Source organism: Moschus berezovskii, chromosome 4, assembly GCF_049115385.1.
Source record: "Moschus berezovskii isolate FMDL1 chromosome 4, NW_MosBer_1.0, whole genome shotgun sequence".
NCBI lineage: Eukaryota > Metazoa > Chordata > Mammalia > Artiodactyla > Moschidae > Moschus > Moschus berezovskii.
This window is the reverse complement of record NC_142463.1, coordinates 70,595,894-70,613,750: the sequence shown is the minus strand read 5'-3', so window position 1 is coordinate 70,613,750 and position 17,857 is coordinate 70,595,894. Positions and strand designations below refer to the sequence as shown.

The window sequence follows — 17,857 nt, the reverse complement described above, 5'->3', positions numbered from 1 at the left end:
GCAATACTTTGGCCACCTCATGCGACGAGTTGACTCACTGGAAAAGACTCTGATGCTGGGAAAGGTTGGGGTGGGGAGGAGAAGGGGACGACGGAGAATGAGATGGCTGGATGGCATCACCGACTCTGTGGACATGAGTTTGAGTGAACTCTGGGAGTTGGTGATGGACAGGGAGGCCTGGCGTGCTGTGATTCATGGGGTCGCGGAGAGTCGGACACGACTGAGCGACTGAACTGAACTGGCTTCTACAATGGCTAACTACTGGTTTCTGATTATTCAAAACTCCACATTTCTTCTTTAATACTTAGAAAAAAGTCAAATCTCTAAATATGCTCATTTATATACATGGATATGACAAGAGCTGATCTCAGTATAATTATGCTATGTTATCTGTAGTTTGTTCATATAAAACAGTAGCATAATAGTTATATTCCATGCACTTTTCCTTGAAATTTCAAAAGCCATTCTTATTAGTGTTAATGAGGATTGAATATTTATGTTATAAGAATAGTTTCTTCTAAGACTTGACATATTTAAGCAAAGGAAAATAATGACTAGGTAGAAATAAAACTTTCATTAAAATAAACAGCAAAATCTGGACATTTGAGCTTCAGTTCAGTTCAGTCGCTCAGTCGTGTCCGACTCTTTGCGACCCCATGAATCACAGCACGCCAGGCCTCCCTGTCCATCACCAACTCCCGGAGTTCACTCAAACTCATGTCCATCGAGTTGGTGATGCCATCCAGCCATCTCATTCTCTGTCGTCCCCGTCTCCTCCCGCATATGTCAATATATATGATAGCTATAAAAACAGCAAGAAACTGTTTTCCTGCTGTCTTGACAGCTGTTTTATTAAACTGCAGCTTCATTATTGTAAGTCATCTGTATTTTTATGAAAAGTGTTTATAAAGACATGATCAACTGACTCACCAAAAAAAAATTACTACAATAACCCACAGTTTAAATAAATGGAAAGATTTAAAGCACTATTCCCAATTAAATGTAATCAGAATAAAATCCTACAGGAGATGAAAAGATTACATACACTCAACAGTTAGAAAAAATAAAAGACCATGAAAGGACAGAGCACTAAGATCAGAGATAACATGCACCCAGTCTAAAACCTCTGTGCTATATATGTGCTTCCTAAAGTTTCAGGTTTCTACATATGTGGGCTAAGGTAACATAGGGCCTCATTCACTCATTCATCATTCATTTACCTTCAATATTTATTGAATGATAGGCGCTATTCTGGACCTTACATTCTAGAGAGAGGACATGGACAATAAATACGTCAACAAATGTGTGTGCTTAGTCACTCAAGAGTCAAGTCAGACTCTTTGTGACCCTATGGACTGTAGCCCACCTAGCTCCTCTGTCCATGGAGTTCTCCAGGCAAGAATACTGGAGTTGGTGGCCATGCTCTCCCTCCAGGGGATCTTCCCAACCTAGGGGCCGAACCCAGGTCTCATGCATTGCAGGCAGATTCTTTCCTGTCTGAGCCACCAGGGAAGCCCATGTCAACAAATATACGAAGATAATTTTAACAGTGAAAAATGAAGACAATCTAACAGAATAACATAGAAAAGAGTAACTGGAGAGTTGGGCTGTAGCTCCTTTAGGTGGGGAAGTCTGGGAGAATCTTACGGTTTAGATCATACAGGTTCTTATAGCTTATGATAAAGATTTGGGTTTAATTCTAATTGTGATGAGAAGGCACTGAAGAATTTTGACCAGAAGAGAAATATGACCTGACTTACATTTGAAAAGGTCATCCTGAAGGTTCAGAGCAAGCCAGGAGTCTCTGAAGGGAGATGAAAAAATCCAAATTGGTACTCTAAAGTCTCAAGCCACCACCGGAAGACTTTTGTTTACATAAAATGGAAACATGTGGGGTTTCTTTATGGAAATACTGACTGTTCAATTTCCAGTACTGGATGTGGAAAACGTCCCCTTTCCACCAGGGGAACTTCCTTTCAGCTTTATCCTCCCACCTTCCAACTCTGGGACATGGGTAGAACTAGGATTACACATGTGTGCTCAGCTGGTCAGCCGTATCCCACTCTTGGTGGCCTATAGCCCACCAGGTTCCATGGGATTCCAGGCAAGAATACTGGAGCCAGTTGCCATTTCCTTCTCCAGAGGATCTTCCTGATGCAGGGATTGAACCCATGTCTCTTGCATCTCCAGCACTGACAGGCAGATTCTTTACCATTATGCCACCTGGGAAGCCCTAAAACTAGGATAATAGGATTCCACTATTCCTACCTTAATTTATTGAAGGCTGTCCCATTTAAAAATGTTACATGCATTACATCTTTGAGCTACCAACTCAAAAAAGAACCAAAAAACAATTGGTTCTTTTTCGTAAGAACAGACAAGATTTCAATTTTAATATATAGCAGAAAACATTCCACAGATATGCAATAGTGGTGCAGTTCCAAAAGAGGTTACTGATCAAGCAAAGCAGGTGTTGCTGTCCTAGTCTTGGAAATGGCCCTCACTTGAACCCTTTAGTCTCTAGAAAAATGAGAACACCACCATTTAGGGAAAGAAAAAAAGGCAAATAATAATCAGCACTACAGACTATACACCAAACACTATGCCAAGTTTTTCCTTTCAACAACCTCAGGGAAGGTAAGCAATGTCCCAAAGTCATGTAACAGTTTGGGCCTGGATGTAGGACTTCCTATAAGGACACCAAAGTCCATGATCTTTTTACTATACCACACTACCCCTAGAAACATCTACTCAGGTTTACAATATAAGTTAATGTGAAAAGGCAATTTGTTTTATAGATTACTTTGTTACATTATAAAAATTCTTAAAAGATGTGATTTTTTAAAACAGTAAAATTCCTAAATATGCTTTAACCTTCTTACAGCTTTATACACCATGATACTAATAATAGGTGGCAATTTAACAGTCAATTTGATACGTAATACAAGAGGGGATTAGATCTGATAGAGTGCCTGAAGGGGACAGAGGTTCGTAACACTGTACAGGAGGCGGTGATCAAAACCATCCCCAAGAAAAGGAAATGCAAATAGGCAAAATGGTTGTCTGTGGAGAAGGAAACAGCAACCCACTACAGTATTCTTGCCTAGAGAATCCTGTGGACAGAGGAGCCTGGTAGGCTGTTGTGTATGGGGTTGCACAGAGTTGGACACGACTGAAGTGACTTAGCAGCAGCAGCAGCAGAGGCGGCCTTACAAATAGCTGAGAAGAGAAGAGAAGTGAAAGGCAAGGGAAAAAAGGAAAGATATACCCATCTGAATGCAGAGTTGCAGAGAATAGCAAGGAGATAAGAAAGTCTTTTTAAGTGAACAATGCAAAGAAATAGAGGAAAACAGTAGAATGGGAAAGACTAGAGATCTCTTGAAGAAAATCAGTGATACCAAGGAAACATTTCATGCAAAGATGGGCACAATAAATGACAGAAATGGTATGGACCTAACAGAAGCAGAAGATATTAAGGAGAGGTGACAAGAATACACAGAAGAACTGTACAAAAAAGATCTTCATGACCCAGATACGCACAATTGTGTGATCACTCTCCTAGAGCCACACATCCCAGGGCCTTAGGAAGCATCACTATGAACAAAGTTAGTGGAGGTGATGGAATTCCACCTGAGCTATTTCAAATCCTAAAAGATGATGCTGTGAAAGGGCTGTACTCAATATGCCAGCAAATTTGGAAAACTCAGCAGTGGCCACAGGACTGGAAAAGGTCAGTTTTCATTCCAATCCCAAAGAAGGGCAATGCCAAAGAATGTTCAAACTACCACACAATTGGCATTCATCTCACACGCTAGCAAAGTAATGCTCAAAATCCTTCGAGCTAGGCTTCAACAGTATGTGAACTGTGAACTCTCAGATGTACAAGCTGGATTTAGAAAAGGCAGAGGAACCAGAGATCAAATTGCCAACATCCAATTGATCATAGAAAAAGCTAGAGAATTCCAGAAAAACATCTACTTCTGCTTCACTGACTACGCTAAAGCCTTTGACTGTGTAGATCACAACAAACTGTGGAAAATTCTTCAAGAGATAGGAATACCAGACCACCTGACCTGCCCCCTGCGAAACCTGTATGCAGGTCAAGAAGTAACAGTTAGAACCGGATATGGAACAACAGTCTGGTTCCAAATTGGGAAAGGAGTATGTCAAGGCTGTATATTGTCACCCTGCTTATTTAATTTATATGCAGAGTACATCATGTGAAATGTTGGGTTGGGTGAAGCACAAGCTGGAATCAAGATTTCCGGGAGAAATATCAATAACCTCAGATATGCAGATAAAACCACCATTATGGCAGAGAGTGAAGAGGAACCAAAGAGCCTTTTGATAAAGGTGAAAGAGGAGAGTGAAAAAGCTGGTGTAAAACTCAACATTCAAAAAACTAAGATCATGGTATCTGGTCCCATCACTCCATGGCAAATATATGGGGAAAAAATGGAAATAATGACAGACTTCATTTTCTTGGGCTCCAAAATCACTGTAGATGGTGACTTGCAGCCATGAAATTAAAAGATGCTTGCTCCTTGGAAGAAAAGTTATGACCAACCTAAGATAGCATATTAAAAAGCAGAGACATTACTTTGCTAACAAAGGTCCGTAGAGTCAAAGCTATGTTTTTTCCAGTAGTCATGTACAGATGTGAGAGCTGGATAATAAAAAAGTCTGATAGCCAAAGAATTGATGCTTTCGAACTGTGGTGTTGGAGAAGATTCTTGACAGTCCCTTGGACAGCAAGGAGATCAAACCAGTCAGTCCTAAAGGAAATCAAGCCTGAATGTTCACTGGAAGGACTGATGCTGAAGCTCCAATACTTTGGCTGCCTGAAACAATAAGTGATGCTTTATTTTTACTTATTTAAGAGCTGACTCATTGGAGAAAAGGCTTATGCTGGGATAGAATGAAGGCCAGAGAAGGGGACGACAGAGGATGAGATGCTTGGATGGCATCACCAACTCAATGGACATGAGTCTGAGCAAACTCCGGGAGAGGGCAAAGGACAGGGAAGCCTGTCATGCTGCAGTCCATGGGGTCACAAACAGTCAGACATGACTGAGTGACTGAAAAACAACAACAGGAGGGGAAAACAGAACATATTGTGTGATGATAATAATAATAAGAGATGTAGATAAAACCCAGAATCTGTCAGGAAATCCCCCTTTTGTTTTGGCATTAGAAAGCCTTGTTATATCAAGCAAAATAAAAGAGTCAAAAAGAAATGTATCTTCATTTCTGATGTGCTAGTATTAGAAGTGGGCTTCCCTGTCGGTTCAGTGGTAAAGAATCTGCCTGCAATGCAGGAGTCATGGGTTCAATCCGTGGGTTGGAGAGATCCACTGGAGAAGGAAATAACAACCCACTCCAGTATTCTTGCCTGGGAAATCCCATTGACAGAGAAGCCTGGCAGGTTATAGCCCATGGGGTTGCAAAAAAGTTGGACACAGCTTAGCAACTAAACAACAACAATAACAGCATTAGAAATACATGAGCTGATTAGGAATAAGCCTCCATGACAAAATAGAAGCTCTGTGTAAGATGAGCCAGTAAGGAGTAGACCCTAGCTTACAACAGAAGTAAAGGGAACATACTGTAAGAGAAGAGAGCCTGATGATCGCTGGCACTGCTACAACGTACAGTCTACTTATTTGTAATGACAGTTTGAAACAAATTTGGCTACTTCTATTTGGTTTTCCCTTGAACAAACCACTAAAGTTGGTCAGCAGCAGTTGAGCCACATTATAAAAGGAGATATTTATCCATTACCTCTATCATAATAGAAGATGGAAAATTACAGATAGTGAAATAGAGACCAACAGTTAAGCTACTACTTCTTTATCTATTAACCTCTTAATAAACAGAGTCCACCTTTAAAAGCCTGTGTTTTGAAAGTTTAATCTAATCACTCATGAGTATTGATTAAAGACTGCCTTTATTCCCACAGCAAAACACAGAGGTTGCTTTGAGTGATAAAGAACAGATAATAGTAGAGCAGCTATCGTAGAAGATGTGCCCATATCCCAACCCCATGCCATGTATTCCCTAAGGAATTACCAGGAACTTTCTGTTCCTATGGAAAAATCACTGATTTAAACAGTGGAAAAGAGCAGTCTGAATTAGTTCAAGAACACACACCAATGGGAAACTTTTAATTTCTTCAGTGACTACAGGACTTTGAATTAAGAATCGACAAACATGTAACTTATATTTAGCACAGCACTTATTTGCCAAGAACCCCTGGAAGAGATTTAATTTATCTGATATTGTTCTTCTCATCTGTAATCTGTGAATACACCAGTTCTCTCAAAGACTGAATCTAAGAATTAAAGTGCATAGTAACTGTGGAAGTAACATGGAAAATATATGATGTTATTGTAAGGTATTATCACTGTTAAGGACAGAATCTATTTGGAAAGAGGAAGAAATGTGTATGCAATTGGTATCAGATAGTAAAAACACTGTCACTAAACATATAAGCAACTAAGACTTCTTCTAGGAAATTAGACAAGTGTTTTCTGTAAATTACTTTCCCCTGCTGTCAAATAAGGTTCAATAATCATACTTCTTTTGATGTTTATCTCACTACACAGAATCACATGGTTACCTCTCCATTTAAATTTTTAGTGACTTCACCTCTAATGAGAGTAGATAGTTTTTAAAAAAATATCTAAAACATCTGAAACACAATCCCTGGACACATTTACAAAATTACACTAGAATCATGATTATCCCTAGATTTGGCACACTTACAGAAATTCTGGCCTCTGCAAGCATTATTTCTCTTCCAATATTCAGCAGATATTTTAAATTCACCATAAAGGAAGAGATCTTATTGGCAGGAAATATATTTTTCAGGCTGTTTTTCAACAGTGACGATAAAATTTCACTGACTGACTCAACTACACATTCTTTTTACCCACAGGCTAATAAACTTTGCTTGGCATATAAAATCTTCCATAATCAAGAACTACCTGGTGGTTGCCAGATCAAAACAGTAGGTGATATAACTAAAATGTAACTCTCTAGAAACCCTGGTATGAAAGAAAAGAGGTTTAGGTTCTTCTGCATATGTTTCATTTCTATTAAATAAATGAAACATGAAAAGAGATAAAAACATATAACATATGCTTAAAAATAATGTTTTAATTTTCCATTTTTCAACAGAGTGAGAAATTACAAATGAGAGGCATTTGGAGATTGATTTTAGTTAGTAAGGAAACCAGACAGCTGTAACCTACAAGGCTCATGATTATAGACTAGTGTGAAAAACAGTGAGAGTTTATCAATATTTTTCACACACCCACTGTTGTGAACGATCACTACCACCATTCCACATCCAAGCTTCTAGCCAAGACTGACCCGGCTGAGGAAGCATCAGTAGTGAGAATGATGAAAGCTGGGAGTTCTCCCTCAGAACGCCCAGGCAGTTTTCCTCCTGAGAAAGCCCTCCCCACTACTATACACTCTAGATTCTCACAGTGATCATCTATGACCAAAAAATATTCCATTTCACCATGTAAGGAAGAAGCTCATCTCTTAATAACTGTCTCAGCAGTTGATATAAACTGCCCCAATTGTGTAGATTCACCAATGCACTATCATAGGTCACTGAAATCCACACCTATCCAAATTATTCTTTAATAAAGAAACTACCTATTACAGACTGAAAATCTGTGTTCCCCATACACCTAAATTCACATATTGGAGCCCTAACCCCCGTCTACCTATATAGAAATAGGGCTTCTAAGGAAAAGTGTGTGTGTGTGTATTAGTCACTCAGTTGTGTCCAATTCTTACAATACCAAGGACCACAGCCCACCAGGCTCCTCTGTCCATGGGATTTCACAGGCAAGAATACTGGAGTGGGTAGCCATTCCCTTCTCCAGGGGATCTTCCAGACCCAGGGATCAAACTTGGTCTTCTGCATTGAAGGCAGACTCTTTACCATCTCAGCCACCAGGGAAGCTCTCTAAGGAAATAATTAAGGTTAAATGAGGTAATAAGGGTAGGGTCCTAGCTGATCTGATAGGATTAGTGTCCTTATAAGAAACGCCAGAGAGTGAGCTCTCTCCCTCCACCTTCCTTTCCCCTCTCTGGCCCCCCAGCCCCATGCACTAAAAAAAGGGTCACTGGAACATACAGCAGAAAGTGCCTATCCATATTCAAAGGACCTAAGGTAAGAGCTCTCTCATCAGGCATCAACCTTGCTGGCTGGTGCCTTACAGAACTGTGAGAAAACAAATTTCTGTTGCTTAAAGCAACCAGTTTGTGGTATTCTGTTATGGATGTCTGAGAAGAGTAACACATTATCTCTATCACTAAATGCTCCCAACTTCCTCTCATTTTCAGAAAGTGTACTTGCTGAATTCCATCACATGAGAAACATTTCATTGAATAGACAGGGAAATCAGATTCATGAAAAGCGCTCTGTATGAAGCATTATTTGCAATCACTTGCAGTCAAGCTTCCTTGTAAAAATTATGCTTACCTTTGAAGAGTAATGTACTCCTGGGAGCTTTCAGCCCAACAGCCACTCAGCATTGCAGCAAAATAACTAGATCTGGCACTTAAAATGGCTCTAAAGGAAGAGGGGGAGAAAACACAGACAAACATTTATGCACAATTGCAAAATATAATTTTTTATGAAACTTTTCATTTTTACCTCTTAAAACATGATAACAATTTACCTGTCATTTGTATTCACTGGTAGATTTTAATAATAGAAATTATAAGCCTAAACTTATACCAAAGTATTTTGATTGCTCATTAGAACATTAATTCCAGTGTTTTTTTCATCTTTTTAATTTTCTCTCTCTCTCTTTTTTTTTTTGGCTGCACCATGTGGCTTGCAGAAGCTCAGTTCCCTGACCAGGGACTGAAACTGGGCCATAGCAGTGAAAGCCCAGAATCCTAACCACTAGGCCACCAGGGAAATCCCATTTAATTTTTTCTCTTGAAAGCTCTTAAATTTTAATAACAATTTTCATGAGTGAGAGAATAACAGATCATTTACAAACGGAGAAATAAAGACCAAATGGTGTTAAGACCTTGTGGAAATAACAATGCTGCTGCTGCTGCTTAGTCACTTCAGTCGTGTCCAACTCTGTGTGACCCCATAGACGGAAGCCCACCAGGCTCCCCCGTCCCTGGGATTCTCCAGGCAAGAACACTGGAATGGGTTGCCATTTCCTTCTCCGGAAATAACAATAAGAGACTAGAACTCTAAAAGTCCTGAATACCAGTTCAAAACTCAGCATAATTATGCTCATGGATACCTTTCACTTAAATTTGAAAAATTATAGGAAAAATATTTTGTTTTGAATGTCCATTCTATCTCCTCAGATAGAATGTTAATTCACCCATTATTTAACTCAACAAATACCTATTGACTTCTGTGCTAGGCACTACTCTAGGGACTATAACAGCAAATTTGATACAGCAAAAATGTGAATATTCTAGCAGGAGCTGGGATGGAAGAGGGGAAGGGGAAAAGAAGAAGAAAAAGACATTTCTGGCAATGGTTTACTAGGTTGTCTCAGACTAACCCTCCTGCTGAATAGCTTAGAAAGATATGGGGGAAAAAAATACATGCACACACACACACACATATATCTGAAAGCAAAAGTAAGGTTGACAAGCTAAGAAGCTGAATCTAGATTGCTTCTGGCAATCTTTACAGACTTGGAGGCACTCAAATTGGAATTGGGGATCCAGAAAAGAGGAAAGACATCACTTTGATGACAAAGGTTCATACAGTCAAAGCTATGATTTTCCCAGTAGTCATGTACAGATGTGAGAGCCGGACCATAAAGAAGGCCTAGTGCTGAAGAATTGATGCTTTCAAACTGTGGTATTGGAGAAGACACTTGAGAGTCCCTTGGACTGCAAGAAGATCAAACCAGTCAATCCTAAAGGAAATCAATCCTGACTATTCATTGGAAGGACTGATGCTGAAGCTGAAGTTCTAACACTCTGGCCGCCTAATATGAAGAGCTGACTCACTGGCAGACTCTGATGTTGGGCAAGACTGAGAGCAGGAGAAGAAGGGGCAATAGAGGATGAGATGATTTGATGGCATCACTAACACAATGGATATGAGTCTGAGCAAACTCTGGGAGATAGTAGAGGACAGAGGAGACTGGCATGCTGCAGTCCATGGGGTCACAAAGAGTCAGACAGGACCAAGTGACTCAACAACAGCAACAAAAAGAGGAGAGACTTTGGTGGATGTCCCAGAATTTCAGTTGGACTCTGAAGGACTACACCTTTGAAACAAGAATGAACAGGAAATAGATAAGCCTTTTTTAGAACTGAAGTCCAGCTTTGAATGAGCTCAATCTCTGACTAGATTAAAGTGATCTACACCTAGCCTAAATACAGTGTGTATGTCCTCAGCTGCTCAGTCGTGTCTGACTCTTTGTGACCCCAGGGACTGTAGCCCACCAGGTTCCTCTGTCCATGGCCTTTTCCAGGCAAGAATACTAGAGCAGGTTGCCATATCCTACTCCAGAGGATCTTGTGATCGAGGGATTGAATTCGTGTCTATCTCCTGCATTTGCAGGTGGATTCTGTACTACTAGCCACCAGGGAAGCTCACAATGTAGTATTACTCAGCAATAAAAACTGAATGAAATATGATATACATAATATCCAAAGATGAGGTTCAAAAACATTTTCCTGAGCAAAAGAAGTTCAATAATATGTCTGAGATCATTTATATGAAATTCTAGGACAGGTAAAATAAACTATAATTTAGAAAACACAACAATCAGAAAACAAAAGAAGTCCAAATAAAAATGGGCAAACGAGATGAAGAGAAAACTCACCAAAGAAATGCAGATGGAAAATAAGCATATGAAACTCAGTTTTTGCCTGAGGATAGAGATAGGGAGGGCTTCTCTGCTGGCTGAGTGGTAAAGAATCCACCTGCCCATGCAGGAGACATGGGTTCCATCCCTGGGTCGGGAAGATCCCCTGGAGAAGGAAATGGCAGCCCACTCCAGTATTCTTGCCTGGAGAATCCCATGGAAAGAGGAGCCTGGTGGGCAATGAGGTCCCAAAAGAGTCAGACACAACTTAGCAACTAAATAGCAACAACAGAGAGAAGGATGGTACTGATGGCAAATGGACACAGGAGAGTTTTTTAGGTAATAAAAATTCTCTATATCTTGATTGTGGTGGGAGTTACACAGGTTTATATATTTGTTAAAACTCATCAAATGAGACTCTCAGTTGTGTGCATTTGATTGTATATGAATTCTTTTTTGAGTTCATTTTTTTTTAATAGAGGATAATTACTTTACAATATTGTGATGTTGTTTAGTTGCTCAGTTGTGTCTGACTCTTTGGGAGCCCGTGGACTACAGCATGCCAGGCCTCTCTGTCCCTCACCATTTCCCAAAGTTTGCCCAAGTTTGTGTCCATTGCATCAGTGATGCCATTCAGTCATCTCATCCTCTGACGTTCTCTTCTCCTTCTGCCCTCAATCCTTCCCAGCAACAGGACTTTTCCAATGAGTCAGCTATTTGCAACATATGACCAAAAAACTGGAGTTTCAGCTTCAGCATCAGTCAGTCCTTCCTACGAGTATTTGGGGTTGATCTCTCTTAAGATTGACTGGTTTGATCTCCTTGCTGTCTAAGGGACTTTCAGGAGTCTTCTCCAGCACCACAGTTTTTGAAAGCATCAATTCTTCAGTGCTCTAGCTTCTTTACGGTCCAGCTCTCACAACTGTACATGACCACTGGGAAGACCATAGACTTGACTATATGGACTTTTGTTGGCAGAGTAATGTCTCTGCTTGACAACACACTGTCTAGGTTTGTCATAGCTTTCCTGCCAAGGTGCAAATGTCTTTTGATTTCATGGCTGCAGTCACCATCTGCAGTAATTTTAGAGCCCAAGAAGAGGAAATCTGTTACTATTTCTACCTTCTCCCCCTTTATTTGCCATGAAGTAACGGGGCTGGATGCCATGATCTTAGCTTTTTTTAATATTTAGTTTTAAGCCGGCTCTTTCACTTCCTACTTCACTCATCTAGAGGCTCTTTAGTTCTTCTTTGCTTTCGGCCATTAGAGTGGTATCATCCACATATCTGAGGTTGCTGATGTTTCTCCCACCCATCTTGATTCCAGCTTGTAATTCATCCAGCCCGGCATTTTTCATGATGTGCTCAGCATATAGATTAAACAAACTGGGTGACAGCAGACAGCCCTGTCGTACTACTTTCTCAATCTTGAACCAATTAGTTGTTCCATACAGAGTTCAATATTGTGATGGTTTCTGCCATATATCAACACGAATCAATACTAGGTATCCATATGTCCCCTCCCTCTTCAGCCTCCCTCCCCTTCCCACTCCTCTGGGTTGTCACAGAGTATAAAGATTGAAGGCAGGAGAAGGGGGCAACAGAGGATGAGATGGAGACATCAACATTCTCAGTAATTAACAGGACAAGTACACAAAAAAAATCAGTTAAGAATAGGGAAGACTTGAACTAAATGCTGCATGCTAGCCATTTCCATTTAAGTAAGACTAAGAGCGACTGAGGCTTAAACAATTACACTGTTCTTAAAATAGAAACTAATGAAAACATTCCTATTTAATTGGATTGAAGCCTCAGTTTAAAAAAAAACTATGTTCTAGCTAGGTGTGTTAAAATTTTAGCAGATTTTTTATTTTCCAACACACCAAAAACTATTTTCTCCTTTTGACTAAATGTAATCTCAACTGACAAGGCTGCTTCTGGCTCTGTAGAGGTGCCCTAATTTCCCCCTTACTCTTGCTTTATAGTACATTGCTATTCAATACTTCTTGATGTTAGCTCAACCAGATTCACTACTCCAGGCATAATAATGACCTGGATTACTCAGAGAAACTAAATAAAGAATTTTCTACTAGGACTATTTTTTAAGTACTCTTGCTCTAAGAATATATATATATATATATATATATTTTTTTTTTTTTCCCCCATCAGTTCCACATAACTGAATAAGGGTTAACCCATATCAGTGAATCCAAACTTTTTGGAGCTGACACAATCACCCATGACACTGCAAATATTTTAGAGAATGTAAACTTTAAAAATGGAAAGTCAGTTTTCTCTTGAGACATTCGTCTTAACATACACTGACTACAGCTTTCATAGGATTACCTAAGTTTAAAAAGTGAGTTGTAAAAACAGAGTGGATGCCTTGTTATCTAGTACAATGAAGACTGATAGTTATCTGGTTAATCAAACTTTTTTCAGAAGTATACACTTTAGTAGTTCAGAAGTTAATCTTTCTCAGTTTTGATTCTGGTTGCACCATTTATTAACTGTTGAGAAGTTACTTCTGAAAAAAGTTTTCAGCTGATGTACTCAAGAATATGGGCTTCCTTCTGGCTCAGTGTTAAAGAATCCACCTGCCAATGCAGGAGACTCAGGTTCGATCCCTGGGTTGGGGAGATCCCTTGGGGAAGAAAATGGCAACCTACTCCAGTATTCTTGCCTGGGAAATTCCAAGGACAAAGGACCCTGGCAGGCTACAGTCCATGGGGTTGCAAAAGAGTCAGACACAACTTAGTGACTAAACAGCAACTCAGGATTATATAGCTAATTAGTCAGACTAGGCTTCAAAGTGGCACTAGTAGTAAAGAACCCACCTGCCAATGAAGAAAACATAAAGAGATGAGGGTTTAATCCCTGTGTTGGGAAGATCCCCCGGAAGAGGCAATGGCAATCCACTCCAATATTCCTTCCTGGAGAATCCGTTGGACAGAGAAGCCCAGTGGGTTATAGCCCACAGGGTCGCAAACAGTCAGACAGGATTGAAGCAACTTAGCATGCACACACAGGTCTATAATAGTTAATACTGCATAGACTAAGGATCCTAAAAGATGATGCTGTTAAAGTGTTGCACCCAATATGTCAGAAAATCGGGAAAACTCAGCAGTGGCCACAGGACTAGTCCCAAAGAAGGGCAATGCCAAAGAATGTTCAAACTACCACATGATCGTACTCATCTCATAAACCAGCAAAGTAATGCTCAAAATTCTCCAAGCCGGGTTTCAACAGTATGTGAATTGTGAACTTCCAGATGTTTAAGATGGATTTAGAAAAGGCAGAGGAACCAGAGATCAAATTGCCAACATCCGTTGGATCATCAAAAAAACAAGAGTTCCAGAAAACCATCTGCTTCTGCTTTATTGATTACGCCAAAGCCTTTGACTGTGTGGATCACAACAAATTGTGGAAAATTCTGAAAGAGATGGGAATACTAGACCACCTGACCTGCCTCCTGAGAAATCTGTATGCAGGTCAAGAAGCAACAGTTAGAACTGGACATGAAACAACAGACTGGTTCCAAATTCGGAAAGGAGTATGTCAAGGATGTATATTGTCACCCTGCTTATTTAACTTATGTGCAGAGTACATCATGCGAAATGCCAGGCTGGATGAAGCACAAGCTAGAATCAAGATTCCCGGGAGAAATATCAGTAACTTCAGATATGCAGATGACACCACCCTTATGACAGAAAGTGAGGAGGAACTAAAGAGCCTCTTGATGAAACTGAAAGAGGAGAGTGAAAAAGCTGACTTAAAACTCAACATTCAAAAACCCCAAGATCATGGCATCCGGTCCCATCACTTCATGGCAAATAGATGGGGAAACAGTGACAGATTTTATTTTCTTGGGCTCCAAAATCACTGCAGATAGTGACTGCAGCCATGAAATTAAAAGATGCTTGCTCCTTGGAAGAAAAGCTATGACCAACCTTATTAAAAAGCAGAGACATTACTTTGCCAACAAAGGTCTGTCTAATCAAAGCTATGGTTCTTCCAGTAGTCATGTATGGGTGTGAGAGTTGGACTATAAAGAAAACTGAGTGCCAAAGAATTGATGCTTTTGAACTGTGGTGCTGGAGAAGACTCTTGAGAGTCCCTTGGATAGCAAGGAGATCAGACCAGTCAATCCTAAAGGAAATCAGTCCTGAATATTCATTGGAAGGACTGATGTTGAAGCTGAAACTCCAATACTTTAGCCACCTGATGCGAAGAACTGACTCACTGGAAAAGACCCTGATGCTGGAAAAGATTGAAGGCAGGAGGAGGAGATGACAGCGACTGAGATGGTTGGATGGCCTCACCGACTCAATGGACATGAGCTTGAGCAAATTCTGGGAGTTATGATGGACAGAGAAGCCTGGCATGTTACAGTCCATGGGGTCAAAAAGTTGGACACGACTGAGCGACTCTAGTGTCCTGAACTGACGGAAGGACACTGATCTCCTAACTCAGTGCTGACTTATTAAATTGTAGTTTCAGGCAATCTGCATTAAAAACAATAAAAATTTTTTTAAATTTATTTTTGGCTGTCCTTAGGTCTCAATTGCTGCACAGGCTTTTCTCCAGTTGTGGTGAGCAGGCTATTCTCCAGTTCCAGTGTGCTGGCTTCTCATTGTGGTGGCCTCTCTTGTGGAGCACGGGCTCTCGGACACAGGGACTTCAGTAGTTGCAGCTCCAGGCCCTAGAGCACAAGCTCAACAATTGTGGTGTATGGCCTCAGCTGCTCCATGGCATGTGGGATCTTCCTGGACCAAGGATAGAACCCGTGTCCCCTGCATTGGCAGGTGGACGCTTCAACACTGACCCACCAGAGAAGCCTTGGAGAATCTACATTTTAAAGGGAGATTTGACAGCATCTTAACCCCATGAATGAAAGTCTGATGGTACAATATCAGACACTGAAGAAAAAAATAAAAAAGGCATTTGGAAGGGACATAGGATCTTAAGTGTTAGAAAGCTAAAATTAGGAATCATTGCCCTGCTTTTTCAATAAAGTAATATGAGAGAATCTTAATTATGGAATACTGAAGTACAACAAATAATTTAAAAACAAAGATTAAATTTCATTAAGAAAATAATAGGATAATAATTCGGAGAAGGCAATGGCAAGCCACTCCAGTACTATTGCCTAGAAAATCCCATGGATGGAGGAGCCTGGTAGGCTGCAGTCCGTGGGGTCGCTAAGGGTCAGACACGACTGAGCGACTTCACTTTCACTTTTCACTTTCCACTTTCACACATTGGAGAAGGAAATGGCAACCCACTCCAGTGTTCTTGCCTGGAGAATCCCAGGGACGGGGGAGCCTGGTGGGCTTCCGTCTATGGGGTCACACAGAGTCGGACACGACTGAAGTGACTTAGCAGCAGCAGCAGCAGGATAATAATTAACACTATAAAATGAGAGATCAGGTGGATACTTTGAGGTAGGCTAATAGGGCTTCCCTGGTGGCTCAGAGGTTAAAGCGTCCGCCTCCAATGCGGGAGACCTGGGTTCAATCCCTGGGTTGGGAAGATCCCCTGGAGAAGGAAACGGTAACCCACTCCAGTATTCTTGCCTGGGGAATCCCATGGACGGAGAAGCCTCGTAGGCTACAGTCCACGGGGTCGCAAAGAGTCGGACACGACTGAGCAACATCACCTCACCTCACCTCAAAGATGACAGGAGGAAATACAAGTAGAGAGAAATGCTGAGTATACAGATGGTATTCATCTGGTGATTGAGAGCAATTCAGGCAGAGAAGTGATGTTACAGAAATCCACAACAGGAATAATGTGTTGCAGTACTCCAGGAAGCAACACTCAGAAAAGCAGTAACGAACAAATGGGATCCATGAACTCTAATGAGAGGTTACTATAACCTCTCTGCCTGCAAATAATCAGTGAAAATGAAAGTGAAGTCGCGGGTCTCCCGCATTGTAGGCAGATTGAGCTACAGAGCTCTCTTTTTCATCTTTGAGCAGGAGAAAAAGCTCTCTTAACTCCTTTGGAGATAAGCAAGAACTAAGATGTGGGAAGGGTGGAGAAGTAACACTGTGGTGAGGGTAAGGCCTGTGTAGAGACTGAATAGTGTAGGAAGTCTACTGCTATCCCTTTGCTCCTTGTATTGGGGAGAAATGCAAGTGATTCAAATCACCTTTCTCTGCATGTCCCACATAAATAAAGGACACTCAAGCTGTTGCTACCATCTACACAAAAGCTCATATCAAAAGCCTATTACCTGGATGATGACAGCAAACACTTACATGGTACTTACTACATACCAGGCATTGTTCAAAGTACTTTAAATGCTTTTAGCAATTTAATCACCATAATAACCCTATATGTTGTTGTTTAGTTGCTAAGTCATGTCTGACTCTTTTGTGACCCAGGGATCACTCTTTCTGATCCAGGGACCTAACCTGAGTCTCCTGCATTGGCAGACAGATTCTTTACCACTGAGCCACCAGGGAAACCCAGTAATAACTCTCTAAGATGGGTACTATTATAACCTCCATCTTCGCTGAGGATGCTAAAACACAGAATGATTAAATAACTTTCCGAAATTCATACAGCTAAAGATGGTGAAGCTGGAATTCAAACCCAGGCAGAGAGGTTTCAACACAGTCTGCTGCTGCTGCTGCTGCTGCTGCTGCGTCACTTCAGTCGTGTCCGACTCTGTGTGACCCCATAGACGGAAGCCCACCAGGCTCCCCCATCCCTGGGATTCTCCAGGCAAGAACACTGGAGTGGGTTGCCATTTCCTTCTCCAATGTGTGAAAGTGAAGTTGCTCAGTTGTGTCCGACCCTTAGCGACCCCACGGACTGCAGCCCACCAGGCTCCTCCATCCAGGGGATTTTCTAGGCAATAGTACTGGAGTGGCTTGCCATTGCCTTCTCCGTCAACACAGTCTACATACTCTTAATTACCCAGTTATAAATGACTTCTTTAGCTGAGCTGTGCCACCACAAGCAAGTGACTGGCATCAGATCATCTTGCAGCAAATAAAGAACTCCAGGTACCGGGCTGTGGATCAA

The 17,857-nt window shown here is 41.0% G+C and overlaps 1 protein-coding gene across 4 annotated transcripts in view; it reads right to left on the bottom strand.

Moving 5' to 3' along the window:
• The window catches only part of BTBD8 (BTB domain containing 8), a 95,312-nt gene that overhangs the window by 46,161 nt on the left and 31,294 nt on the right, over nt 1–17,857 (bottom strand). For all 4 annotated transcript variants that reach the window (XM_055402372.2, XM_055402373.2, XM_055402374.2 and 1 more), the window contains one exon: nt 8,504–8,593. In XM_055402372.2, coding sequence (XP_055258347.2) covers nt 8,504–8,593 — 90 coding nt within the window. The remainder of the gene's footprint in view (nt 1–8,503; nt 8,594–17,857) is intronic.